A 27,980-nucleotide genomic window follows, 5' to 3' on the forward strand; every position below is an offset into this window, starting at 1 on the left:
CTGTTTAGGAAAAAACAAACATAATTATTTTAGTTGTGGAGTGTAATGGTACAAAAAGGCTGTGCTTTATCCCCAGTTATAAGTGAAATTATTTTACAGTTACTAATACGGTATTCATAAAGAAAACTATACGTTTTTTTAATTAAAATTCACAAATAAATTGTGTTCTGTTTGTAAATCAGATCAGCCTTCTTATATTGCAATAAATAACATAATTAAAGCTTGTAATAATTATAGAGAACTAAATTGTTAATTGGGTCTTTAGTCTTCATCAAACACATGCACAACACATACATGCACACTAGCATCCCCAAATCACAAACATGAAGACATGATAAGATCCAAAATATAAATATGATTTTATTACACAATCCTGAAAGAGATCAGCCATCCATAAAAGTAATGCTTCAATCTCTTCTCAAGTCTAAACATGATATACTCAGCAATGTACAGTAATTCAGTTTCAAAATAAGCAAGATCATCCATTGTCTAAACACCGTTAACAGTACAGTAAAAACAATATGGTTCACATACATATTTACACATTTTCTACTAATAAAACTTTCTTGTTTCAGATTTTTAAATGCTGGTGCTAATTATAAGTTCCTTGTTGATAAAATATATCAAAAGAAACATTTGCAACTGAAACTTTGTCATGAGGTGTTCAAAGGTGTTATTTTTAAATCAACTCGATTAAAAACATTTTACATTCATTTCATTTTGTGTATGTTGTGACTTTTGAGAATTACTAGAGAGTTGCATTATCAGTGGAAGACATTTGAAGATGGATGTCTGATACTTGAAACACATAGTTATCAATGGTGCGATACTAATAATACAAATGCATCTCAGTCTGCTGTCAGCCAGTAATCATGCAGAGAAATTTTGAAATTAGCTTTGTATTGAATCATAACCCAGATTAATGTGTGTTAAGTTAAAAAAAAAAAGCACCATACAATTACCGTTCAGTAAATAGCCAGGTAAAGTCTATGCATGTACCCTGACATCTTGTTAGATTAGCACCAAAACAATGTCAAAGTGTGCAAAACGACCAAAATGTTTCTCACAGAAAATGTTATATCACCAGTGTTAGTGTGAATATCACTGACAATATTGTGCTGAAATTTTATTAATGAGTTCTTTCAATGAAGAGCTTCTGTTTCATGGGTAAAAATAAAAAATAAAAATCCTGATTCACCAGGAGTCAACAACAACGCCCTGATTCAGACCCTGTAAAAAAGCTATTTGTAAACAAGATTTTCACAAGGGTCAAGCACCCCAAATCATCTTAGGAAATTGTTTGAGTGTGGTCTGACGTTTCAGTGGTTTTCCAAGAAAATCAGAGAGGAACCAAAAGAAGTAATAGTCTGAATATTTAGCACTGGCTAATACAGTTTGTATTCAAATCCAGAGTATGGACGTAAAACCGGGAAAAGTCTACCATTGCTGACACTTTGTGATTTCTTAAAAAAAATACAGAGGTCTCATTAGCACCAAAAAGTATACAGTAGGTTTTTGAAATCCTAAATGTATTATGAAAAACTTTTAAATTCCTTTACCAGAATGTGAAAACAAGTGCCAATAGTGATAAGCACTACTGTTGCAGCATTTTATGATTCCTCATTATGCAAAGTTTAGAATTTCCTTAGATATGTATGCTTTTTGTTTATCAAACGCAATCAAATAAATGCAGAAATATTGTAAAAATAACAGAGTTCATGCTAAACTGCCATATATAACTCTATATGTACATACATACTCAGGCCTAAAGACTGGGACCTTTTTCAAGTTAAGTTTAGGAAAATAAAAAAGTGCTTCTTAATATATTTGTGATTAAAAGACAAACCATACAAGCGTAAAGAAAACAAACAAAATAACAAACCCATGAAGTACATTTCTGTCATGAACTGCCAACAAAAGTTAGAGGCAGTAGAAGAAAAAGCACAATGCTACATGTGACAATCTGTAGTAAATATATGCACAATGTTAGTTTTGTTTTTATGTTATGCTATGTGAAGCTTAATAAAGGTTACGGTGAGAATGGCACCAATATAAAAGCCAAAATATAAATCCTATGAAAAGAGAAATATTGGCTGAAATGAAGAGCATAGTCCTACTGTAAAAAATTAATTCTGAGTCAATACATAATGCAGGTTATAAAGAAATCTTGCAGTAAACAGGCGTACACGAGGAATTAAATAGAAGTCAATATGATCAGAATAAATAATCACATCTTTTTTGTTCTTAATTATGTATATAAAACCAGTTTAAAAATGTCTTTAAAATGCTTCAAAGCACCATCTCTTAACAATAAAAACAAACACCAAGACTCACAGTTAAAAAGCCAACAAACTTTGGTCTTCCTCATCATTTTGAAGGCAGAGACGAAGAAGGACAAAGTAAACAAACAGATATAAGAAACATAAAAATGAGAGTAGCAGTATGAAGTTGATTGAGGTAAGGCAGAAGCACAGGATGTACAAGTCATTTCTGTGTGTGTGTGTGTGTGTATGTGTGTGTGTGTGTGTGTGTGTGTGTAAAACTTGTTGACTAAGTCCAGCGATTGTAGGGGCCTGTCACTTGGGTAAGAGCATACGGGGACACAGTGATTACTCCATCTCTTGCGAGAGTCCATGCTTGACGTGTAGGGACATTCCTCATTGTCCTTGTGTCCTCTGCCTCCTCCTGTGTTTCCTCCTCTAGCTCTACACCTCCTGCTCCTTCACCATTCTTCCCTAGGCTGTCCATCATCCTTAATTTCTCTGCTTCCTCCTCCTTATCCCGTTCCCGCTTGGCCATTTTGGCATCCCACATAGCCATCCCGTGGCCTGGCTCATTTAGAGACTTATGCTGGTAGAAGACCAAAGAGATTCGGGTGGGGTGGCTGCGATTTGGCTTAAGGATAGCGGTGGTGGCATGGAGCTCGCGCCGTGCACACTCTATCAAGATGGAGCCATGTGATGGCGCCACGGCAACTCCACCTATATCGTGGTCCAGGAAGTTGTGCTCGCTGTCTGACCACACTTCTTCCTGCTTCACTTTCTCTGGTTTAAGAGAGGAAGTTGGTGGAGTAACGGGAAGAGATGAGTGCGAAAGGAGGTCATGACCCCTGACCTCTGCTGCAACATCTCCTGCAGCTTTGTGGAGTCCATTGAGCCTGCTGTAGAGGCCCTCAGAGGTAGGTCTGGGAGAGTATGAGGAGGGGGGAGGAGCACTCCCGCTGGGGGTGGGTCTGTGCAGAGGAAAACAGTGCACCTCATTAGACTCAGTCTTAAAATTACGGGGGTAGTCGCTGAGGGCATTGTGCGGAGGTATATGTTCTGACTGAACACTCTGATCACCAGATGCTGGAGAATAACCATTCACGGTGTCACTTATTTTCTTATAACTGAGAGCTGGGCCATTCTGTCCAAACTGGAGGCTAGACAGGCCATGCTGGTTGGGGGAGACCCCTGCACCTGGAGCAGGGTGGCTGCTGGTGCTCTGGCTGTAAGTGCTGGATTGATTCTTCTCTGGTAGGTACCTTCCAGTGCTGGCAGGTCTGGGTGGTAGTCTACATGAGTTATAGTAACCATGTGGCTCTATTTTGGATGTAGAAAACAACACGTATTTGTAAACATAGCTGTCAAAACATACTTTTTTTTATCAGCATATTACTTATAAAAAAAGATAAATGACAACAAAACTAGTACACACAGTGCATTTAAACTTTAGTAACCAGGTTACTTGCTTTATCCGGAAAGCTGATTTCTTGATAGTTATCTTAACAGGAAAGCTGGTTTCCAAAACCTTGGTAAGGGATTAGAAAAACTCATATCCCCTGGTAGATTTCTCCCAAAGAACCTCTCTGCCATCTATATGCATAATCACGTTTCTAATAAGCTTCCTCCAGCAGCACATGTGCATAACAAAAGGCTGCAGATGGGAACAAGCATGTCAGTAAAAGAGTATGAGGGAGAAATGAGCCCGATTTTTCAACAAAGTCTGTCTAAAGTCTGACACAAAATTTAAGTAACACCAAGTGCCTTGCAGACAATTTAAATGCATTGTTTTTTGAAACTTTTTATTTAGACAGTTTTAACTGTGTATCAGCTCTGCGTATCTCTCCCCACTATTTTTTCTCTCTCTCCCTCTGCACTGTCACTCTGGACCAGCGTGAACACAGTCCAAAAGAAAGAAAGAAATAAAGTTTAAAATATGTGACGCAGGCTATGAAATAAGTCAAAGGTAGAGGACACATCAGATTGTCCTGCTGCTTCACGTATACGCAGATTTGCAGTAACCACGTTTCACAAGTGCACGTCAACGCAGTCACAAATACTACCTCTGTTGGGGGTTTCGCTTTTCACTTTCCCAGGAGTGAGAGAAGTCAGCCCAAGCTTCTTCTCCAGTTTCTCTGCCTGAGCCTTCAGACGTGCTTCTTGCCTTATCTTACGCGCCGATTTTACTGGCTCAGCCAGCAGACGCACCTGAGGATTAGAAAAAAAATATGACACATTTATTAATGTTTTGCATTTTTACATCAAAAGACCCAAACCAGCGATGATGTAGGTAGAAAACATAAAACATTTTCGTAATATTATATAGAAAAAGCTACTCACCTCGCGGGGAAAGGAAGATAAAATTTGCAAAGCACCACTTTGGATTTTGGCCCACTGGCCTTCAACCTGACCAAACTCATCCCTGTCAGAGATCTTGTAAAGTGGCAGAACATGGAGTTGCTCATCTTCTGGTATGTTACGCACCGCACGGTTGTCTTCCCTGGTTAGAGTGCAAACCTGAAAAAAGAGAGACAAAAGGAAAGTTGTTCAATCAAACAGTAAGCCATATCAAATCAATAACTCACAGGTAGAAACAATGACCTTCGAAGTACGACTTATGGATTCATTACCACAGTGCTGCCGTTATTCATGTTTTGAGTGTCCTTGTGAGCGTGAGCACAGAAATCCACACAAGCTGTGACCCCAGAAAATGGACGCCCCTCCATTCTGCCCAGCCTGCAGTCACCTCCTGTCTGCTCATGTTCCACCTATGAGAGTTGAAAGGACATCACATGAGAAAAGTCTGGTTTCTGGTGAAGGTCTTTTACTTGTAACACTTGCAAGAAAAGTGCACATCAAATCTAAATTCAGGCTGTTTCAGAGTCTGGCTATGTAAAAATTAAATAAAGCTTCATCTAGCTATTAATGGAATGCAGAAATCTAGAGCTTAAACTGTTAGGAGGTCAATGATGCAATCTGGAGCAAGGCTGTGCAGGAATTTGAGTACAACATGAGGAACCTAAAATCAATTCTAGTGGAAACCTATCAGTACTAGCCTAAGAAAGGCATAAGTAGATAAGTAGAAGTAAGTGGGGCTGTTTAATGCTTCATACCTGGTTATGGAAAGCCTCTGGAGCCAGTCTTTTGTAGAGTGGTGCGAGGTGAGTGGCAAGACCCTGAAGATTGTTCCCTATCTTGCTCTCCTAGAGTAACACACAAAGGTATTTCAGTGCAAATAACAACTGATTTCCTTTTTTTCAAACTTTGTCTGCAACTTTAATTGTTATATCAAACATTTTCCACTAGGGGGCAAATGTTTTGGACGATTTGGGCCAACTGCTGTAAGCCTACACTGCAGAGAAGCACAACAACCTGTCTGATAATGAAGTAAACATAATAACAAGCAACTAACGCAATGAATATACATAAAATATCCTCTTATACCATTATAACAACAATAATGGAGGAGTTTCTCTAGGACTTTTTGGAAGCTAACGACTCCCTTACCTCCTCCTGATAGTCTCCTAGTAGGCGAAACTTGCGGGGTACTTTGCTGCGTGCAAACTTACAACCATTAAAATACATACTCCAGGAGCAGCCAAAGGAAAATGAAGCTCCACAGGTGTCTGGGTCCATACCCTGACAAGCACACGTACGGCTATGGAAACAGAGTGGAAATAAGAAGATAAAGAAGTGAAAAAAGCTGGGGAAAAGCAGTATAACTACAAAACAAAGGGAGATTTACTCACTCTTCATTAAGGGCACAACGACGGCTGGTGGGGGAGCCATATTTAAAGAGGCTCTCAGTCAGCTCCTGGTAGAGGTGGTCCGCCATTGACCGAGGGATTCCCTCCCATGCTAGGATGAGGATAACCAACACAGCACTGTCACAGTAGTGCCCGGGCCTCTGTCGGACCAAACACAGCAGCTTCTCCTCTTCACTGCCACGCCTGATTACCTGTCAGATAGTTATGTACACACACACAGAAAATACTAAGTTATAACGTATGAATGACAACATGGAAAGATATAGCACAAACTGGTATTTTTAAACACTATCACAGAATTATGGATCCCAACCCCCAAATGAAGCACAGGGATTTATTTGACACAAAATCTGATTTTCAAGATTTGTCAGGTTTAGTTATCTGCCTTGCGTGTCAGAACTCATTTGATTATGGTTACATGTTGGGAGACAGGTAAGTATTTGGTGATATTGTCAGCTATTATAAATACCTAATTGGAAAATTAAAATGCAATATTCCACAACAACATTTCAAAGTGCAACAGACATAAAATTATACATTTTGGATACACAGAGACACCAGCTACATACCCATTTAGCTATTGGACACCCCTGGGAGCTCTTTCCTTCTTTCCCAGTGTAAACAACAACTTCCACCCTTATTGCATTTCCTTTAGCACCATACCTGTGACATATACACATGACATGACATGAGTAAGAGAAGCAATACATTTGTGCTCTTGACCACAGAGTATCGCATAAAACCAATAGTAGACAACAATACATAGCTCCCCATGGACTCTGCATGGGGAGATATACACAGCTGCTGTGATATAAATTATTTTAATACGCAAATTACACATCACATTCCATACTCTTTAGAGTAAATGTTTCAATTTATTTTATTTCAGTAAAAGTATACAGTAGGGTTGAAAAGGTCATTAACTGCAGAACTGAACATTTTCAGTTAAGAGTGGCTGTCAGATTGACTGTGACGGAACTGGAGCTGTTTTAAACACACTGTCATGTTTGTTAATGGGCCCCTCGTTTCAGCTCTAGGTGTTTCCTGTTTCAACATGCTCTGTGTCATGTGTGTGCATATGAGTAGCTGAGGCAGAGTATGCATGTGTTGAGCTAGCTCAGCAATGATCCTTTTAATGACAGACTTTTCATCTGTGACTCCACCCCATTCCACCAAGCCCGTAGCTGGCTCTCCTCATGTTTTGTAGTAAACACACACACATATACACACAGAGTGTAAAATGAGTGCTGGTGGTTACTCTACCTGTTCTGCATCAATTCCCTCACTGCAGCAACACTAGATCCTGCACCAAGGTGAGTATAGTAAGGGCCTTCCTCCTTTTCAATGATTTGGTCTGTGGAAAAGAAATCATACTGCAAATCCCAGCAACTTTTTGAGTGCAACTTTTGTTGTTTAGAAAACCAAAGATTAGAGACGTGCTTGAAAAGGGAGTCAGGTTAATTTAAATGTAATGTGCACAATCTCAAATCAGAGACCACCATTTTTGACATTCACATTTCAATACCAATAAATGAAAATAAGTCAACAAGGCTATACAAAGCATCCAAAGACTGCTCCAAATATTGCAGAGAAATGTGGCTTTCTGTTGTTTGAGCTAGCCTCCGAGGTAGGACACAACTAATGTGTGTTTGTGTGTTTGTGTGTCTGTGTGTTTTGTGTTATTATAAAGACAAACTTTTAGGGCTGATTAAGTCCCAGTGTGGTAAATATCCCAAGTGATACTGTGTACAGTGTCTTTTTAAAAATCTAATGTAGCACCAACTTACCCACGCACTGACAGGATGGAAGATCAGCCAGTTTTTTGGAAGGTGTATTGAGCATGTTCTTGATAGGGGTATCCAAAAAACTCATAGGTGACTCCAGAAAGCTGTTGATACTGTTTTTGGATGGAGTCGATTCTGCAGAGTTGTCCAGATCTCCATCAGTAGCAGTGGACAGGACAGTGACAGGCCCTGACCTCTCTAGCTTGTAGTAGCCCTGCTGGCTTGGACGAGGGGAGTGCTGAGCCCCTGAGAAGCCATTAGTCACACCATGGTGCCCGGCTGGGTGGCTCGGGAAAGCGGTATTAGCTGAGCTGGTATTAGGATCAGAACCATGCTGCAGCCCAGTGGGGGGCTGTATCACCTGAGATATCAAATGACTTTCGCATTCCTGACCTGGTCCGGTAGCATGACCATTGCAGTTATTTGGTTGGTGGTGTGGACCATTTGAAAAGGACCATGGCTGGTTTTCTTGCCCACAAGGGTGGCTAATAGTGCTGTAGTTTTGCGAAGTGTGTGCATTATTGTGATACATGAGTTGCCTCCTTTCCTCCTGAGCCTCAGCCAAGTATTTCTTCAGGTCAATTTGAGCCTGAGGTAGAAACAGGTTCCTCTTGTGCTGAAGTCCCGACTTCCCTTGTGGGACAATCTTCTGGCCTCTGCTTCTGCGGGGTGTCTCTCCATTTGGCATGCGTTTTGAAAGTGGGGTCCTGCGGTTCATTCCCTCATGTAGTCCATTGTTTATCTTCTTCTTCCTGGGCTTGGAAGGTGTCGTTTTTGTTTTTTTAATTATGGCCTTTCCCTGCCTCTGTGGGACCTGGTTGTTATAGTTGTATTTAATGGCAGAGACAGGTGTTCCTTTTGGAGGATTGTTCTCTGACTGCTGAATCTGTCTGGACTGAATAATGAAGGCCAGGTCTGCCAGCTGAGCTGCAACCTCCTCTTCATCTTTGTTTCTCCTCACTTTACCAATAACCCTGTCTCTGTCCTCCACAAACACTCGCTCATGATCTTTACCTAAGTTTATGTCACTGGGTTTGTTATGGGTGCATTCAGACTTCGTTACACGAAAACCAAAGCCGTGCTCTGTCCTGCTGTAAGGTGCTTTATCACTGTCTGAGCAGGCATCTAGGAAGTCCTGCTGAGACAGCTTTGTGTTGGAGCTTGACCCCCAGTGGCACTGAATAACGTTGCCATGTCTGCCTACAGGAGGGCGTATGACTGATGTTTGGTGTAGTGGTGAGCTGATGACGGAGACTTTGTTGTAGCATATAGCTGCTGTGGGTCTGGCTTTTTGCTGGGTTGTATTTGTTTTGGAGGTTGAAAATGGGGCAGCAGTAGAAACAGGATGTTTACACGTATTGTTAGCTTCAATGGGCCCTGGGGTGCTTTGAGGTATAGCTGCCAGTTGAGTCAAGGCCTCAATAGCAATAGCCTGATCAAAACTGAGATTTCTGCTCTCTGCCAAAGACTGCACACTTGGTAGCAAGACACTTGGAGGAGGTTGACTTCTTATAGGTTGGGGAGTCGTTTGCAGGCAAACAGGAGTGCTTTGCTGACAAAAGTCATTCTTTAAGTCCACTGGCTCTTTTTTAACAAAGTGCAAATCTGGTGGTTCTGTTTTGATGGAGTGAAAAACGGAAGGACGTGAGCTGAAAAGTTTCTCCTCTAGTCCCTTCCTCTCTGTGACAGACAGACACACTACGGCCGCCAGTGTGGAAAGCGGATTGTTACAGATCTCATCTTCATCACTCGGCTGGGCGGTGGACTGTTCAGTGAGCCATACCCATGGCTCCTCCAGTTTGATCTTCTTTAGTGGAACCGACAGGTCGTCTAGGGAAGTCTTAGGCCCGTTTTCAGAGCAAGCTTTAGGGATTGCTGCTGTTATAGTGCTCTGAGGCTCTGATGCCATCATAGTCTTTTTAAATGCAGACTTCAGCTCAGAGTTTGACCCGGTGGTCATATTAGCACCGTCAGGTTTTGTCTGGTTCTCAGCAGAACCATTCTTTAAAGTTACAGGCGAGCATATGTGTTGACTAAGTGCAATGCTTCTTGGCTCAAGTTCAGGTTCTTTTTTAGTAAGTGCTGGCTGTCCGATTTGGTCCAAAGCCAGGTCGTGGGTGATTGAGTGGTTAATGGGGGGAGATCGTGTATGAGGTATGTGGCCTTCCTCTCCCTCATCCTCCTCTGCTGCCGTGTAGGTGTCATCCATCTGTACTTTGCCTTTGCCATTTACCGACCCACTTTCTGGAACCACCTTAGACAGAGAGACAGAAAGAGAGAGAAAGGTGACTCAGCAAGCTCTGGCAGTGAACAGTGATTCAGCGTGTTCTAAACAGTCACGGCACACAGCACAACAGATTGCTTCCCAGCATGTCACGAGCATCTGCTGCAGTCACTATCAAAGCTGTGGAAAATATTATGGCATGAGAAAACAAAGAATGTGCTTTCTATAAATCTCACTGAAACAAATCTCTAAACAGAGTTAATAAAAAGTTAAACTGTGTTAGTTTACAGACAAGGCTTCAATCATGACAACATTCCTGACTCCTGCATGAGCTGCAGCGTGTTGAGATCCACAGCCCCACAGTTTAAGAGTCATGTACAGTTCAACACTGTGTCGCTGAGGGCATGGGTGCACTATTTATATACAAATTGTGTTTACACTTTACCTGCTAGGGTAATGCCAATCCATCCAAATAAAGTGCAGTTACAGTAAAACTTCACTATTCAGCTTCGATTTCAACACTCACAGTACTGACATTTGAACTGGCCCCAAAATCTATGCTGACTACTCACTGCTTTAGACAGTCATGACTGCAGGCAATCATAGCTGTAGTTTGGTAAACAGAATCAAAATTGATTTGGGGAGAGGTTAAGTTTTGATGACAGAATTATAATTTATGTCTTATGTTAGAAACTGCAACAGCACAAACCAATTCTTAGAAAAATCAAGTTTATATAAAGTAGTTCTGCAACTGAACATGTAAAAGTCTTCTTTATTTTTCTCATATTGAGTGAGCATGATCAACTGAAGTCAAGGTGTTTCTTATTTTAAGATTTAACCCTGCATAATATTCTAAACTAAAGCCTTCAGTAGGCAGAGACTGATTATAAATATTGCAGCATGACAAAGATAAAAAATTTAAAAAAAGCATTGCGTGCCAAGACAGCCGACAAAGGGATCTTAAACTTGTTTGCAGGCGCTGGAGAAAGTGTGTGTGCATATGTTGGAGCTGTGTGTCCTGAAAGTTTATGTGCATCCTTTCTAGTGAACAGCAGGGGATCTGGAGATGTAGCACTGTTTACCTGACATAAACACCTGTTAAACCTCATCACTGCCACTGTTTGATGCACGTTACAACTGGAGATGTGCGCAGATCAAGAGTAAGCAGCAACAGTATAAACCAGACCTGCATGAATGCACAGACCAGACATTAAACACTTGAATTTATCAGTTACATGTGCTTTTTGTTCTGTCTAATTCCATCAGAATGAACTAAGTTACGCTAATACACTATCTCAATACAGTACTAATTGTACTGTATTTTGATGAACTGAATATAATACATTTGGAAACAGTTTGTATTTATGTAGCTCTTTTGTCTTAAACACATCTCTTTCACCCATGCATTTCCTAACTAACTCAGCAACTCCTCATTCATTTCTACCAGGCACAGTCGTGAGCTTGGTCTCACACTGTGCAAACTAAATAGGCTCAGAGGATTTTTCTTGTAATTTGAATTGTTTTTGTTTGTTTGAAGTGTTTTCCAATCATCATTCACGATCAATAAAATGTTGAGAACAGACACACAACAGAAACATGATGGAGCTGATTTATTACATTATGTGCTTTCACGTAACCCTTTCTTATCCATCACGCTTTCTCTTCAGTCCACTGGATTCCATTTAACAGTAAGGACTGTGCCTTACTTACAAGGAACACGCTTCTGATGCAACAGATATCTGGAGTAAAGTCTGAGGCAATACCAAAGCTGCCAATGCAACAGTGTGAGATACCCACTCTGCCCAGCATGTGAAATGGGCCACGGCCACATTCAAATGAGCAATAATAAGAGGGAAAAGATGGGGAGCAGGGAGAGAGAGAGATGGGGGAGAAGGCAGTATGCCTGTCACAATAAACTGCTTTCAATGACAAAGCAGTCATGGCTGCCTTCCAGCACTGCACCAGACACACACGTGTCTCTATGAGTGTGTATGCATGCGCCTTACTTTGCATAGATTGTACACAGCCCCTGATTTCAATTGTGTTATTTAGCTTTGTGATAACAAAAAGTGGAATGTAAATGCAGTGTCGTGCTCTAATTTAGCCACTGGCTCTCTGGAGAGAGCTGGGTCTGTGATGTCTTAGGATTGTGTCGTTGTGTAGTGCTTGTTGTGTCCACATTAGGGAATCACACTGCACTCACATGCACTGTTTTAAATGCAAACAGTTTTTCCTCTTTTGTGTGAGACAAACAGATATCTGACTACTGCACCTGTCAAAGCTTCAAAGAAATTACCAAAACATACATTAGAAAGAGTATCTACTGGTGACAACTTTATGCATAAACACACAATTAGAGACCTGCCCTAGCAACGAAAGCATGACCACCACTTGAATCCAAACAACCCTCTCTCAAGAGATGAGTCTCCAAGGAGGTTCAAACAAGTGGTTATCCATTCCTAACTCTACACAAACCCTCACATATACAACACATAAAAACTTGTCAACATACATGCAAACATGTAGTACTGAAGTACTCTGACAGAAAAAGAGAGCACCTAAAATACATGAGTAACTTTTATCTGCGTTCCTGTTGTTCAATTTGTGCATACATCGTAAGGGTCTTAACCTCACAACACTCTTATAATGAAACACTGAAAAAGCACGCTTCCTTCCTGGCTGCGAGTGTGAGTACTGGTTTATGCGTGTTTCTCTCAACACGTGAGAATTTCCTTCATTCATTGAAAGAATGCTTCCTGTTTGCACCTAGCACAATGTCACATAGTTAACACACAAAATACGCTACATAAAACGACTACGGAAGTAACGAAGGGTTTATAAGGTACCAATAAACCTAACAAACTTTAAAAATTTGGCTCTCAGTACACCATTGTGAATCAGACCTTAATCAGCTATAAAATTTTACAGATTAAGACAGTAACAGAGGGCCCTGTTCTAAAAATCACACAATAATAAAAGCATTACTACTACAGCCAGACAAATAAAGGCTGCCAAATTACAAGTTACAACCCAAGCCTTAAACGCACTCCACTTTTCTGCTAAGCAGTCTGAGAACAGCAGGTGCAGAAATATGGCTGTTCAAAACACTGCAAGGAAGAAAAGGGGAAGCAGAGGGACTCTTCATAGGGTGCTAAAAAAGACATGCAACGAGGAAACAGAAGAGGGTCTCTGTTACCTTGGAAACTGACCTCTTTGCTGCAGACTTTGTTGTTACATCCTTTAATCCCACATGGAAAAGACAAGTCAAACACTCACAAACACAAGCACAGATCCTCAGTGATTCTGCAGAAACAATAACAAGACCAGCTTCCAAATAAAGTGCTCCAACCAGCTAAATCCAGGGTGGCAGAGGGAGAAAGAGAGACACAACAGATGAGCTCTTGATGAGCTCCATTGTAGTTGTCCTATCTGCAGCAAGACAATAGACCCAGGGTGATTGGCCAAACACTTCGGCTGCCTTTACCTTGTCGGTCCTCAGAGGAAGCCCCTCCAGTTTAGGCAGCATAGCCCTAAAAGGTATTGGTGGCCATCTTGCTTTGCCTTCCTTCAGCCTCAAAGGAAAAAGCTGGCTACAGTAGCTGTGCGCAGGGCAAGCTCCTGGGTGTCATGACTAGGGCGACTGTGAGCCGCTGTAGCAAAGTGCTGCTACAGCCGACACACGCACACTCACTGTACACACACAGAAACACATACACCCACCCACACAGACAGACATATAGACGCACACATATGGGATGCCTTCTCAGATGCAGACAGAGCCTGATCAGCCAATCGCATAAGGACCTTAGCGGCTTGTAAATTATCTTCCATGCCTAGACTCTCCTAAACAAAGGATCCCCTATGTGGGCTTTTTACTCCAGCCCTACGCACATGGATTTCAGTCAAGCTGTGGAATGGATACTGCACACATGCTGGATCTGGATCAGAGGAAAACAACTACAACTGCTGAGATATTAACCCCTGAAGCAGCTCACCAACACTCCTTAGATCAGTTTATGTATTTTTACATAGAAAACTTATCATCGGCTAATGAAAACACCATTAATGGATATAAATCCTATTGATTTTATTAAACATACAAGTCTGAGATTAAGCCTTTCTCTCTTAACCATTAGCGAACATCACATGACACTTGACAGTTTGCATATGTTTATCTGCATGTCTCCTTCCCTCCTAAACTGACATGTGAAACATGTGATCATGTGATCACACCCATGTGAAGGAAGGGGTGTAGCCTGTCCCTTTAGACACTGTAGTTTTATGCCATGTCTTTAAACAATTACACTTAGTGCCATTCATATAACAGCATAATGTTCTACACTACTAATTCCCACATGATCTAGCAGGAAAAAGGATGGTCACAGCACCAGTTTCAACAGCTATTCCCCTTATTCTCTCACCCACGCCCAAAGCCTTTTTCTAAATGATTCTCTGAGGAAAAGCTGTGGTAAAAAAAAGAAAGAAAAAAAGAGACAGAAAGCAAAAGACAAAGAGAAAAAAACTATGCGAGAGTACACACATCAGTTTTCTCCTTATTTTAAAGGCAACCACGTGGCCAAAACACTAGGGTCACACTGGGACACAGAAACATAGAGGCAGCCGGAGACAGTGTCTTTCTGTAACACTCTAGTAACCAACCTCAGCTGTGTGTGACTGTGGAAGCAGAGAGCATGCAGCTTAATCCAGACACAATGAAAACTATGTCATGGTAGCCCTCCATGCACTAAACATGCAGTCATACTAACAGATTTAGTAGTAATCCATGTCAAAATCTCAAAAGGTACGATGTTACCCCTAGTATCCCTGAATGAAAGCTAGTTTGGCGTATAGTAACACGTGGTTTAGGATAGGCGGTTTAATGGAGAAAAAGCAAGATAAATCAATAAAACCATATCACATTTCATATATGAACATGTACAAGAAAGAAAATGAATAATATACTTAAATATTGTAATCCTACTTGTTGCAATGCTGCTTTTATCAGACTACAAAGTTCAACAGATTCAGTCGGTTAGTCAGTTAGATGCTTATGACTTATCACTGCCAAACATGTGGCTACACACTTAAATAATCTCATGGAAAACACTTTAAAAACTGTGCCTTGGAGCAGTGCTGGACATTGACAGTGTCTTTAGGCATATATTCATGGTAGTGGCTAATAAGTGGAATTGTTTTTCACTCACTATTTAGATTTATTTTGTAGATATCATGTCCTTCGGTAAGCAAGTAGGCGATGATTAAGTGTGTATCTATGCATACACAACTCTCATGAAAAAGAAGTAATATTCCACGTTTGTCATTTGCCCAAATAGTTTGCTGACACGCTGTAAAACAAACACAGAGGCAGACTAAGCACATGAAATATACACAAGGCATGTGTGTTGTGTGCAGGAGTAAACTTTGTCCCTACAAAATAATACTTCTTGAACACTGTCAGAAATAGAAAACCTCAGTCTGCATTACGAGAACTGTTATTCTCAGCTGTTTGATCACATGTGACATTTTTTCAGGGTTTACCTATGAAATTGAGAGAAAAAAGTTGTACCTACATCGACGTATGTGTATATCAGTCTGGCTTCAAGAGGGGCCACTCCACAGAAACGGCCCTCGTGACTGTCGTGGAATATCTTCGAGCTGCAAAAGCCACAGGTCAGTCTTCTGTCTTAATTCTACTTGATCTATCGTCAGCCTTTGACACTGTGAACCATCAGATCCTTTTGTCCACACTCTCTGACTTAAGCATCTCTGGATCAGCAGGGGCATCTTTCTCACTCTCATAGCCTCTCTACCGGTGTGCCGCAGAGCTCAGTTCTTGGTCCTCTTCTTTTTACTATCTATACTGCATCCCTGGGTTCCATCATTCACTCACATGGTCTTTCCTATCACTGCTAAGCTGATGACACACAGATCTTCCCGTCCTTTCCACCGGACGACTCCACTGTCTCATGACGCATTTCTGCCTGTCTCTCAGACATCTCAGACTGGATGACAGAGAAACATCTTCAACTCAATCTCTCCAAGACCAAAGTCCTTGTCTTCCCAGCCAGACCTTTGACACAACACAACATCAGCATCAACATTGGATCTACAGTGATTGTCCCCACTAAATCGGCCAAAAATTTGGGGGTCATCATCGAAGACCAACTGAGCTTTAAGGACCACATCTCCTCATTCTCTAGGCCATGCAGTTTTGTCCTCTACAACATCAGGAAGATCAGACCCTACATCACGGATTATATAACCCAACTCATTGTACAGGCGCTGGTCAGATCTCGTCTCGATTACTGCAACTCTTTATTGATAGGGTTACCGATATCCACAATCAAACCCTTGCAGATGATCCAAAACGCAGCAGCTCGCATCATTTTTAATCAGCCAAAAAAAACCCCATGTCACACCACTCTTTAGATCTCTACACTGGCTTCCTGTAGCTGATCGCATCAGGTTCAAAGCTCTGTCTCTTGCTTACAGGGTGGTTCACTCGACAGCTCCCGCTTACCTCAACTCACTCATTCAAGTCTACAATCCTTCCTGCCAGCTACCCTCTAACAACGAATGACATCTGGTGGTCCCAGCACCGCACAGAAGACACCAAGCAAAACCTTTTAGGGCAATGATCCCACGATGGTGGAACGAGCTACCAAACTCTGCACGCTCAGCAGATTCAAAAAACTGCTGAAAACAGAACTCTTGCGCATCTTCCTATGCACTTAAATCTATTAAAAAAATTTTTTAAAAACACTTCCTTTCTGCTCTTTCTCACACTTGCATCTCGTGAACTGTGAACACTTTTCTGATAGGACTTTGCTTTGATGTTTTCTCCTTGACTTAGATTTTTGCTTACCTTGTACATCACTTGTAAGTCGCTTTGGATAAAAGCGTCTGCTAAATGACTAAATGTAAATGTAAATATCATTGACCTTTACAAAATTTAGAGTAAGAGATGAACTGGATCCACCATCACTTAACATTTTGTTACTGGTTTATTCAATCTCCATTCTTATCAAAGTGATAAAAGCCTTATCAGGGTTATTATCAACTCGCTATTTTCAGATTCATTGTTGCAGATATGGCTTTTTTTATGGAGTTTTTCTCTGAATGGTAATGTCACAGCTTTGACAGGTTTGACATATATGGCAAAGACAACAAACTAGATTTTTAAACAACCAACAAACCTAAACAACAAACAAGCAAGTATATCAGCCTTCAAAAGATTCCTCCTTCACCAGCCAATCCGTTCCTTAATCCAAATACACTCTACATCTACAAACAATATTCCACCACATACTTCATTTTCAGGTCTATAAGAGCTGCATGATTTTTTTCCCCCTTTAACAACTGGCCCAGATCTCGTTAGGATTGAGTAGTCTGGGCATTAATCACCGTACAGTACATGAGCAACCAAGGTAAAAAATACATTCTGCACCATAGTGGTAAACAATCAGTGACACATCTGGAGGCCAACCCACTGGAGACTTGCCCAGTGATGGACAGATGCCAAACGCAAGTGTTGCCAATAGTTGCCAATTTCTTCCATTACTGTGTAGTAATGTAAACTTGAGTCTCATTTGCATGGCAAGGCTACAGATCTTTGATTAATGGCATTAATTTCAGTTTCTCCTCCTTCTGTCTCTCATGTTCGGTGAAAGTTAGTGTCGATACTTCAAGTTTCAGATGAGGAAAAAGCAAGTTGTGCTATCCAGAGATGTTTGTGTGTTTCGAGGGGGAAGTGGGGTGCTGGAGTTGGCGAAGTCAGCGGTAACAAACATGGGAAAATGAGAAAACATGACTTTATGCTTGGACCTGTCCCCATGCTGCACATCCAGTCCACACATGCACACCCTTTCACAAAAGTTACACATGTTTAAACACCTCATTGCAAAGGAGAAAATCCAAAGGATCAACCCACAATAAGCTTAATGCAAACCCCAGCATTAACTTTGGGATCCTCTAAAGCGAGGCTGTAGAAAAGCTGATTTTCTTTGAGAACCTTGAAACCATAAAATCTGTTACCTGAGAGGAGACAGCAGTATGGCTCATTCAGCAGACCCCAGAGGCTGCTCATATATCACTCTACTCACTTTTCCAAAAGAACATCTGTGGACTTACATACCTCCACACACACACACACGCACATTTTTACTTTCTCATCCTGTATGGACTGTGTGTGACCAATAGGTGAGGCTATTTTAAGGACACAATTGAGTAACATTCAATGTTTCATTGCACACACATAAACAGAATGTGTTACATAACATACTACAGTCCCACTCTCCGAAAGAAATGTGCACCACTCAACACCACACCCTAAAACCACATGGATTTTCTTTTATTTAAGGATGACAGCAATTGGTCAGCACAAAGACAAAGGCAGGTCACTCCAATACCTTTAGTCCATCCAGGGAAGAAAAGCTGAGCTTTAAAGTCTATATGTGTTGCTATTTAATCACACTGCCTGCTTTGTCTCTTTGTCTCAAGTATTCATCAATGTTTGATCAGTAGACATAAGACAAAAATCTGTGCCAGCACACAAAGGAGTATGAACTCTAGACTCTGTGGTGTAAAGTTTCAGAGTGGCTGTATCCAAATGTGAAAATAAGCATTTCACCTTGGGAACGATAGAAAAGGGTGAGTGGGTCCATCCAGTTTATGTAAACACTGACAGACATGCACAAACACTGACCCAAAAATACACATAAACACTATGCAGGCATAGCAGAATGTGGGCCTCAGATATCCTCACAACAAGACAGGAAAAGGCTTTCATAAGTTTGTACTAGTAGAACATGCTGAGTAAGCATGTTGCCCATATGACTGCACACACATGCACACACACACAGTATATACATACATTTTTGCACACAGATCCATGGAGACTCCAGTGGAACATTTAAAAGTGACTGCACATGCTGTATAGCTACAGACAGAGCTGAGAGGATAATGAGCGATTCAGGTGTATAAGCTATTTCCTAAATTAGGCAGGTTAGCGTGATGCATGAATAAGCACTGGTTTCTCCAGGAGGAGGCCATTGTGTGCCCTCGGTAGGATTTGAGTGGCATTTCTTTTGGGGCGCAAATTGAGGATTTCTTTTCACCCAGAGAAACCAAGTGGCATGACTTCAAAGCTTATCCAGGGACTTAGAGCCTTACAACAGCCAGGACACGGCACAAACTTACAAATGCTAATAACCAATGAGGGCTCAAAAGTGTAAAATTAATGGTATCAACTTTACAAATATTTTTTGAATTGTTTTTAAAGAAACAGAACTGCTACAGAGTGACAGATCAATGTGCATTTTAGCAAACTGACAGAGTATGAGTAGAGTCGTACATCATTAAATCGTTGCCTCTGGTTGTAAGTCTTGAACCTGGCACAGCCTGGTCCATACATCTGATCTGATGTAAAATGGGCTTTGTCCAAAAACCAAGCTGCTAATCAAATAAAACAGACACCTTGTCTGCAAACCATTTTTCTGGGCCACTGACCAAAGCCTGCAGCTATTGCAGATAACTTCAGTTGTTTTAAGTTTAATTGGCTCTAACCAGGTTAACAGACAATTCAGAGCAGCCTTAATCAGAAGCAAGTTTGTGTAATAAAATATGTGCGTGAGCCAAAGAAGACCGAGAAGAAAAGAAGACGAAACACGTCACACTCTGCTTGGTCATGAGTTGGCTGTGTTAAAATGTTGGCTGAGGCTCTGACATTTCACGAATTTCTACCACGGCCCCCTTCTGTTACACACATTTACATAATGAAAAGAAAAAAGAAAGAGTGTGGATGTGCAGCTGTCCTTCAGCTCACTGCCAGAGTGCCCACATGCATATGTGGGGGGAAAAGATGAGTTTTCTTTCACTGACACATGGATTACACAGTGGAACAGCAGTGTGCGTGTGTGCAGTTGACCAAAGTTAGCAAACAGAAAAGATGGTACTTAAAGGCTTAAAATGTTTTTTTTATTGATAAACTAAATGATAAATGAAATGATAGACTTTTTGCAAACCTTTAATTCATCATTAATCAGATACGTCATCAGTGACTTATTGTCAATGTTTCCAAATGTCTTAAAATATTTTGGACTTCAGACACATTTTTATACATATTTGTATTATGATCATTTCATTAACTTGTCCATTTCTTTCATGTTTGAGATTGAAATGATTGGGATCATTATATTTATATCTGTGTCCAAGATCCCTAATTGTCAGTATACAAGTATATGGCAAATAAAAAAGCAAAGAAAGCTGCATGAGATGCTTGCACTGCAGCAACATGAAGTGCTACAATAAAAGGTGATGATGTAACTGTGTTACAAATACAGTACACTGTAGCATTAGCGAATAATGATCAGAAAAACAATATGGTCATAAGTTAACATGACTTCACTAGTGGTACATAAAATTTAGCAACATAAATAATTACCTCATTGAATAGGTTGATACACAGACATAATGCAGATAATTTTGCCTTGTTGTTGCTGTTCATCCCGTATAGCCTGAGCCTGCTGCTGACCCTCAATAAGCAAGACACCCTGTGTAGTTTAATCTAATTACCCGGATGTAGGTTATTGAGTTCAAAGCCTTAAAGCTATAGTAGTTTGTGCCCAGTGGTTATCTCCACTAATCCTCATAACCACCCAGAGAATACTCCATCAGACAACTGTGGCAGGTTAAAGTTCAGCAACAGACAATGAGGTCACCATGACAACAGCCTAAAGACCTCCAGTGCTGTGTGTAAGCGGGCAAGAGTTCAGTATTTTGTGACAATATTTTGCTGCATGATGAGCTGACAACAAGAAATATTCCCATATGCACGCATACAGCAATATGCATGAATACTCCCCTGAAGCACAACCATACATAATCATTCACGTACAGACACACATACAGGCACACAGCTTCAGATATCTGCTATGATGCCAAAGCAAACAGTCACTGTTGGGTGCTGGAGGCTGCCTGTCCTCCCTACCGGTGTACTTACTGTCTGAGGTACTGGCAAGTGTTTTCCTGAAATACGTGTTATCTCAGCTGGGCCACTCCTCTGGCAAATTAACTCCAGCAAATAAGAAGTGTGAGAGATAAATGATTGCAGGAGTAGCTGGGCTGAGCTCGCAAGCTGCGTGAAGGCATGTACTTTTTACTACACATAAAAAGTTTTGTGTCCAGCTGTAGCTGCATTGTGTTAAACTAAAAACTCCCTTAGCAATCTAATTATGGCTGTACCTTAAACTTACCTTAAATGCACCTCACCAGGTGCATAATCTTGATAAGTACAGTGACAGAAGGAAACAGCAGCACTCACAGATAATACTTACCCATGAGAGCTGTCTAACAGAAGTCACATACATTATAACAAATAAAACTTGCCTTGAGTCAGGTAAAGCAAACTCCGCCTATTTCCGTTGGTACGAATAAAAGTGTTTTACAGAAGCTTGCACAACCATAAAGTATTTCAGCTACAGTGTAATAGCAAAATTACGAATAAAACAAAGTGTCTTCCATCCTTAATTTATGGATTTCAATAAAAAATTAAGAGTTCGTGTGATTGTAGAAGTCAACACAGACTGAGGGGCAAATAATTACACAATGGGTCACTTCCTCAAATGCTGAAGATGGTAATATTAATCTCAGTTCATGAAAAAGTGTTATGCAGCCTACAGCTCTAAACATGTCAGGACTGTTTCAGTCAACCTCACTCTACAAATACAGAGCTTTCGCACTCCATGAACTGTAGTGTTTTGTTTAGTGTCTATGTGATAGTGTGTGTTTGTGTGTGGGACCTGGTTCCAGCTTTGTCATTATAGCCAAAGACAAGGCAAGGCCACGAGGGGGCCCCCATCTCTGAGTTACACTATTTTTAAAAGAAAAGCTCCACTCTTATTGTGCACCGCACTCAGTCTCTTTCTTACAAAGACAAAATCTAAACTTTGTGTTTGTCTTTATATCCAGTGCATAAAGGTTTCATTGTTGAATCAGTGTTGTGTTCTGTGTTTATTTTTTATGTATATTTTGTATATGATGTTTAATGGCAAAGTAAAACCAAAACAAACCACAGCCATACCAGCCAGAGTAGCTTCCTATGGTAAAAGAGAACAGAATCCACATGCCACTACTTGAGCACCTCTTTGGCCTATGCCCCTTTATTTGCACAATCTCATGGAGACACAAAATATTCGTTGGAAGGGTGTGTGAGCTTGATCAGCAAGACTGGCCAGTAAGCATGGTACTTACACTACGAGTACATAAAAAGTGGGGCTTGAGTGTGGGTTGAGTTAAATGTAAGTTAAGAGGAAATCTTCCGTTTATTGTATATATTTTTTGTGTTGTGTATATATATATGGCTCTGACATTTCAATGAGATTACTCACACACGCACACACATTAACCCACATTCCATTACAGGGTTTTCCAATGTCATACATTTATATATGTCTGCCTAGCCTGATCTTTCCCTCCTCATCTCCTCTAATACTCAGAAGTGTTGCACTAAAGTCTTTACTACTTGCAATGCAGGTGTTATATAATGAGCCCTAATCTGCTACTGCCACTGCTATCACTGTAAGGGTTCAGCCAGTGCATGCATGCACGCTTGCACATGCAAAACTGCCTAGAGACACATGGACCCTCACTCACAGTTGTGCAGACATATACCTCCCCCAGCAGCAAATTGTAAAGAACTCCTCTTCCCTCATTATCAAAATGATTGGTATGTATATTATCCCACTGTTCCTACATGCGCTATGTTATAAATAAATCACTTTACAATTTACATATGATTTGTGAAATTCAGCAAATCCCTCCTAATTATTTCAATTTTACTTAAAATTGAAATAAAATTTGACGCACAAAATCTGTAACAATTTAAACCTATGTGAATCATCACACACAGCTTGTATACACAGGGCAACATTATTGTCCTATTGCCCTCATGTTCTTGCTTACTCAAATGTAAGTAAGAATGTAAATCCAATATCCACTAGCTTTTTAGCACTGGGTTGGTCTCAACAAATTCCTTAGAAAACATGTGGGTCTTTATGTTATTAGATACTTTGAAGGTAGTCAGGTAGCAAAGAGTTGTTTTCAGAACTTGTTTGCTGAAAACACCCTGCTAACAGCTAGAAACAAGTGAATAAAAGTTAACTTAACCCCCCACTACAGAAAGGATGGTCGAGTTGCAGAGTTGGGTGACAAATCTTTATTTTCTCAGTATACTGTGTGTACTATCACTTATATATCACTTATGTGTATATTATCACTTCTTATGTTTATACAGTATGGTCAATTTGTTAAGTAACAGTTGCATATTTATACATCCAATAGTTATGGAGCAAATGTATTGTTAAAGGTTTATTGGCAGTCATGTTTCTAACTAACTGCTAAATCTAGTCTAAATTCCACATTTCTTCTCTTTTTACTTTGTTGGTCTCTTTGGTCTCTAGCAAGTCCTAAACCTAAACCTCCTCTAGTAAATATCTGGCTGTTCAGTTGATGAATTCGCCACTGTGATCACTAGCTAGCCATTAACTGTGTCTTTCTGCCATTTGATGCAGAGCAATTGTTGTGCAGTGGATATTTAAAGCTTTTTCTCATGAGGAGCCAAACTTTAATGTTGCAGCCCAGGAAGCTAAACAATGAGCCAGAAGTCACAATGAGACTTAGATGTGCTTCAGATTTAGGTCATAATTCTCTTTAGGTCTGTCAGTAAAAACAAATTCTTATACACTGTCTCTTCTTATACACTGTCACAGTTTTCACATTTTCATTTGATTGAGTCAGCTTCCTTTCTGTACATAATCTTTCTGCGTTCTCTCCTAAAATATGCATTCACAATAGCGCTCAGTGCCACTGTGCAAAATATCCGGCTCAAAATTGGCTTTAATTACATACCCATACACACATACAAACATTCACATACATACAGTCACCATGTGTAGTTCATAAAATACCTTATTATCCTGCTTGTATCTTGGTTCTCGCACACACAAAAACAGCCACTTATTCCAGCCACATGCTGAGCCTCTGCATGTGACAGTGCCTTCCTGGCTTACACAGAACATCATCAACATTATATTTGCGCACGCATTCACAACTGATCTCGATTCTCCACACACTTCTTACATGCTGTACAGGCACTTCCACTTTTATCACTAAGCACATTCCCCAACATACAGCAGGAAGAGACACAAAACCAACCGCTAAAATTCACAATATGAAAGCGAAACTTTCTGTTTCAACTGTGTGGCTCATTTAACTCTCGATCACAACTAACCATTGCTGCCTCCAATGGGCGGCTGGGAAACCTCTGAGATCTAAAGCAATGCTGTCATATGGTAAGAACAGCATTTTTCAGATGATCAAATCAGCTGTCTGGAGATGGAGAAAAACACCACAGTATTTTCCTGCTCAAATCATCTGAAATCACCTGTTTGTGATAACTAAATAACTGACTTCAATAACTCTCTCAGTAATGTGTTAATATTTATTTATTGTAATTTAAACACACTCATTGTGTGTATTATAGTTCATACCTGTGCAGCAAAGAGAGCAAGCGTAGTTGAAGGGTTTCTCCTTTTCAGTTCCGTGCATTTTCTCAGCTTACAGATCTGGTGGCCAGTTCTGCGGTTGAGGCAGCAGCTGCACTGGCCACAGCTGATCTTCCTCCGGCACGGCTCACACGTCCCACACCTGCTTCGTTTCTTCTTCTCCTTATGTGCTTTTGGAGCTGCTGAGGAGGGCAAGCATGCCCCCTCTGACCCCAAAGATCCAGTTGGAATAGAGGGGCTGGGCTCTCCATAGCCAGTCTCTGACTCTGTGTCAAAAGAAAAAGAGGAGCGAGTGCTTTCGGAGCCGCAGGAGAAGGTGGAGCTACTGTCCAGAGAAGGAGTAGAGATCTTTGGCGCTGAGTCCAGCTCTGGCACCTCTACCACAATGCTAGCCTCACTGAGTTTAGGGTCACACTCTGCGCTCGCCCGAGGAACTAATGGCAACAACAGCAAAGGTGTGTCTTCCTGGCTGTGGCAGTCCAATGTCTCTCGATTAAATACACCATCTTTGGTCTGCGTCTCTGCGTGTGAGCAAGCTTGTCTTTCTCCATGATGAGAAGGGACTGCTACGTGTTGCAGACAGTGTGACTGCCCGTTGCTTGAATCCCTCAAATTTCTAAGTTTGAAAGCGTCACAATGGACAATGACCGGTGTATTTCTTTTCACTGGAGCAGTCGACAACATTGGGGAACATTCAAGGACAGCTGAGGATCCTGGGATTTGAAGTTTAGCACCATGAATGGTAGGTTGCATGTCCGTCTGACCCTGACTCAGAACCTCTAGTTCAAGTGACTGTGAGGTGGAGGGGGCTTTGGTAGGGTTTGAGGTAGCTGTGTCTGTGACTGAAATCACATTTAGCGGTGATTCTGACTGTGTTGCCAGTCCATTGTTGGAGTGAGGGGGATCTGGAGGTTGAGATGCTGGGGTGCCGAAGTTAGAGTCAGCAGGATTTATGGAAACATCATTCTCCTTTTGTTTTCTCCCTCCCTCTTCTCCCTCGCAATTACTAAGCCTCTTAGCAACCTTTACTACCTCTTCCACTGTGTCATGTTGTCTCTCAACTTCTTTATCTGCCTCCAAACCTTCTCTTGCCTCATGACTTTTCTCTTCTTTTCTCTCAGTGACAACTATCAATCTTTCTTCTGCCTCGTTCGGTCTCAAACCCAACATGTTACTTTCCTCTTTATGGACTGTACACACATCACCCTGGGTATCATCACTGGGAAAATCGAGCTTACTTCCAAGGATTAATGAACTGTCATTTTCCTCACTGCTGACCTGCACCCCTGCTGTGACAATAATTTTCAGAGCAGAGGGCCCAGAGGGGCTATCTTTACTGCTGTCACTGTCGAGTTTTAACTGTCCATCAACATCATCACACACATGGGTCCCAGTCAAACACCTCAAGTCAGCTTCACTGTTATGGCCGACAGTCTTTTTGTCTTGCTGGGTCGAATTACTATCAGAGCTGTACTGCACACAGTCTTCCAGTCTGTCACATGGTGGTAAATCTGCTTTAAGTGTGCTGCCCTCTTCGGCATTGTTGACTCCAAGATCTTGATCTTTAAAACTCGCAGGAACTTCAAAATCAGTTTTTAGAGAGACTGGATAGCTTTCTTCTATATCACAAGAGCTCAGTTTCTCATTTTCTGGGTCAGGAGATGAATTGTTGATGCTGGTTCTTGAGGGTGGATTTTTTGTGTTTCGGCACTGTGATGCTGCTCTTCTCTCCGTGCTGCCTCTGCTTTTTCTGCTTCCTCTGCCAGGTTCCTGAACCTGGCAGAGAGTGACAGACATCCGTTTGCTCTGAAGGGACTTCCTTCCTCCTTTTGGGTCTTGGAACTTGCCAAAGTGGTCAGACAGTTTACTCGGCCGTCTAAGCCGCGAAGATCCCGTTTCATTAAGGACATGGTTAACTTTGCTAGGGGACCACCCATGACCAGGGCCACCAGGCCTACTAACTCCTCTCCCACGTGGGCTTCGACCTGACTGTGCCTGAGCCCTGCTTGTTGAACTTTTGGGTTCTACAGGTGTTTTCTTGGGCTTCTTTGTGGCTCTTCCTCTGGGTTTATTGGATTTACAGGTTTGCCTCTTGGTGCTGATCACTTTCCGCCCATTTTTTCTCTGTGCAGGTGTTCGCCTCCTGGTGGGTTTGGTGGTGGCAGGCATGGCTGAGGGTACGGAGGGGAGAATTTCTGGCAGCCAGCATGGGAGCCCAGTGGATGTTTATCTATTACTCAGCACACAGTCCTTTCCTTTTAGTGTTTTAATCTTATACAGTAAACTATGATGCTTTTATTGATGCGCAGTAATTCCAATGCATGACCTATTAAGACATAAAACAGGAAAAAAATACAATTACAAAAATACAATTAGTCTCAGCAGCTTCAAATGTGTTTTTTATGTAATGCTGACAACGACATCTGACCATTGAATAACATCATGCACAATTTGAAGAATACACAATAACGCACTGCTTTTTTTTTTACATTGCTTTCTGGATGTAACACATTTGCCCCGCCTGAAACACTTGGGACGACAACGAAAAAAGAAAATCCATTGCATCTACATACAGTTGAATATATATATAATAAAAACTGAATAAGTATATCTAAAGAAGGAATAACTCCTCCTGAGCGGTTAACATGGCTTTAAGAGTTTAAAGGGCAGGCACGTTGTGGAGTGGGCTCTGGTCGGAGGTCGGATCCTGTTTTTGTCTTTGTGACTGCCGGAAGAGGGGGTTATTACTGTGTAAAAAACGCCTTCAACGTAGGCTGCGTATTATTTTTGCACTTGACCGCTGTCATTTAAATCCCAAACGCCTCCCGGAAAGCTCACTTTTGTGTAGGTCGTTTTGTTGCCCGTAAGCTTCTCTTTACACGTTTACGGCCGACATGCTTTACATACCAGAGAGACAGTTGCACTGTCTGAACTGCTAATAACAGTCCGCTCCAGCGAGACAGCGAGACCTCGTATTGGTTTCCCTCCTCGGCAAATATAGACCTGCTGGCAAGTTCAATCCTCTGACGACGCTGACACATGGACATGACACCAGCTCCTACGCGAACGCACAAAAGACTGTTTTTTCTAAACGTGCACCGTGTAGTCTTTGACACGCGTTGAAATGTAAATCCCCCTTATGTCAATCCATTCAGGGCTGCCCCGCTCACTCTCCCTCCGCCAGACGCAACCTACGGTCTCCGCTGGCCAAAAACCCGTCGTCGGCTCTGAAGGGTAAGAGCGGACACGAAAACCTGGGATGGACTAAGCTGTCGCAAGCTCCCAGGACCGTGTGTGGACTCAGTACTGTGATAAAAATGACTGCAACAGCAGCTGAGAAGCACAACGATCTCATTTCATCATCTGACGTTATCGTGATTTTG

General features: G+C 41.4%; 1 protein-coding gene across 1 annotated transcript; it reads right to left on the reverse strand.

The window, feature by feature from the left end:
* Positions 1-335: 335 nt before the first annotated feature.
* On the reverse strand, positions 336-27,869 carry tet1 (tet methylcytosine dioxygenase 1). The gene is made up of 12 exons (XM_067519803.1): positions 27,505-27,869; positions 24,583-26,923; positions 7,816-10,066; positions 7,292-7,382; positions 6,598-6,691; positions 6,011-6,219; positions 5,769-5,919; positions 5,375-5,464; positions 4,892-5,029; positions 4,602-4,778; positions 4,325-4,469; positions 336-3,581 (listed from the first exon to the last, which is right to left on the reverse strand). The coding sequence occupies exons 2-12, from the start codon at positions 26,764-26,766 to the stop codon at positions 2,551-2,553; spliced, it is 6,561 nt and encodes a 2,186-aa protein (XP_067375904.1). The 5' UTR covers positions 26,767-26,923; positions 27,505-27,869; the 3' UTR covers positions 336-2,550.
* Between the last annotated feature and the right edge of the window lie 111 nt (positions 27,870-27,980).

Source organism: Channa argus, chromosome 1 (assembly GCF_033026475.1).
Source record: "Channa argus isolate prfri chromosome 1, Channa argus male v1.0, whole genome shotgun sequence".
Taxonomy (NCBI): Eukaryota; Metazoa; Chordata; class Actinopteri; order Anabantiformes; family Channidae; genus Channa; species Channa argus.

Excerpts from the sequence above, each read along its gene's own strand:
- tet1 (XM_067519803.1), bottom strand. The coding sequence starts at position 26,766 with ATGCCTGCCACCACCAAACCCACCAGGAGGCGAACACCTGCACAGAGA. Across the intron at positions 6,692-7,291 it reads AGGGAATTGATGCAGAACAG|GTATGGTGCTAAAGGAAATG; the intron begins GTAGAGTAACCA and ends TATATGTCACAG. Across the intron at positions 6,220-6,597 it reads GGTGTCCAATAGCTAAATGG|GTAATCAGGCGTGGCAGTGA; the intron begins GTATGTAGCTGG and ends ACTATCTGACAG.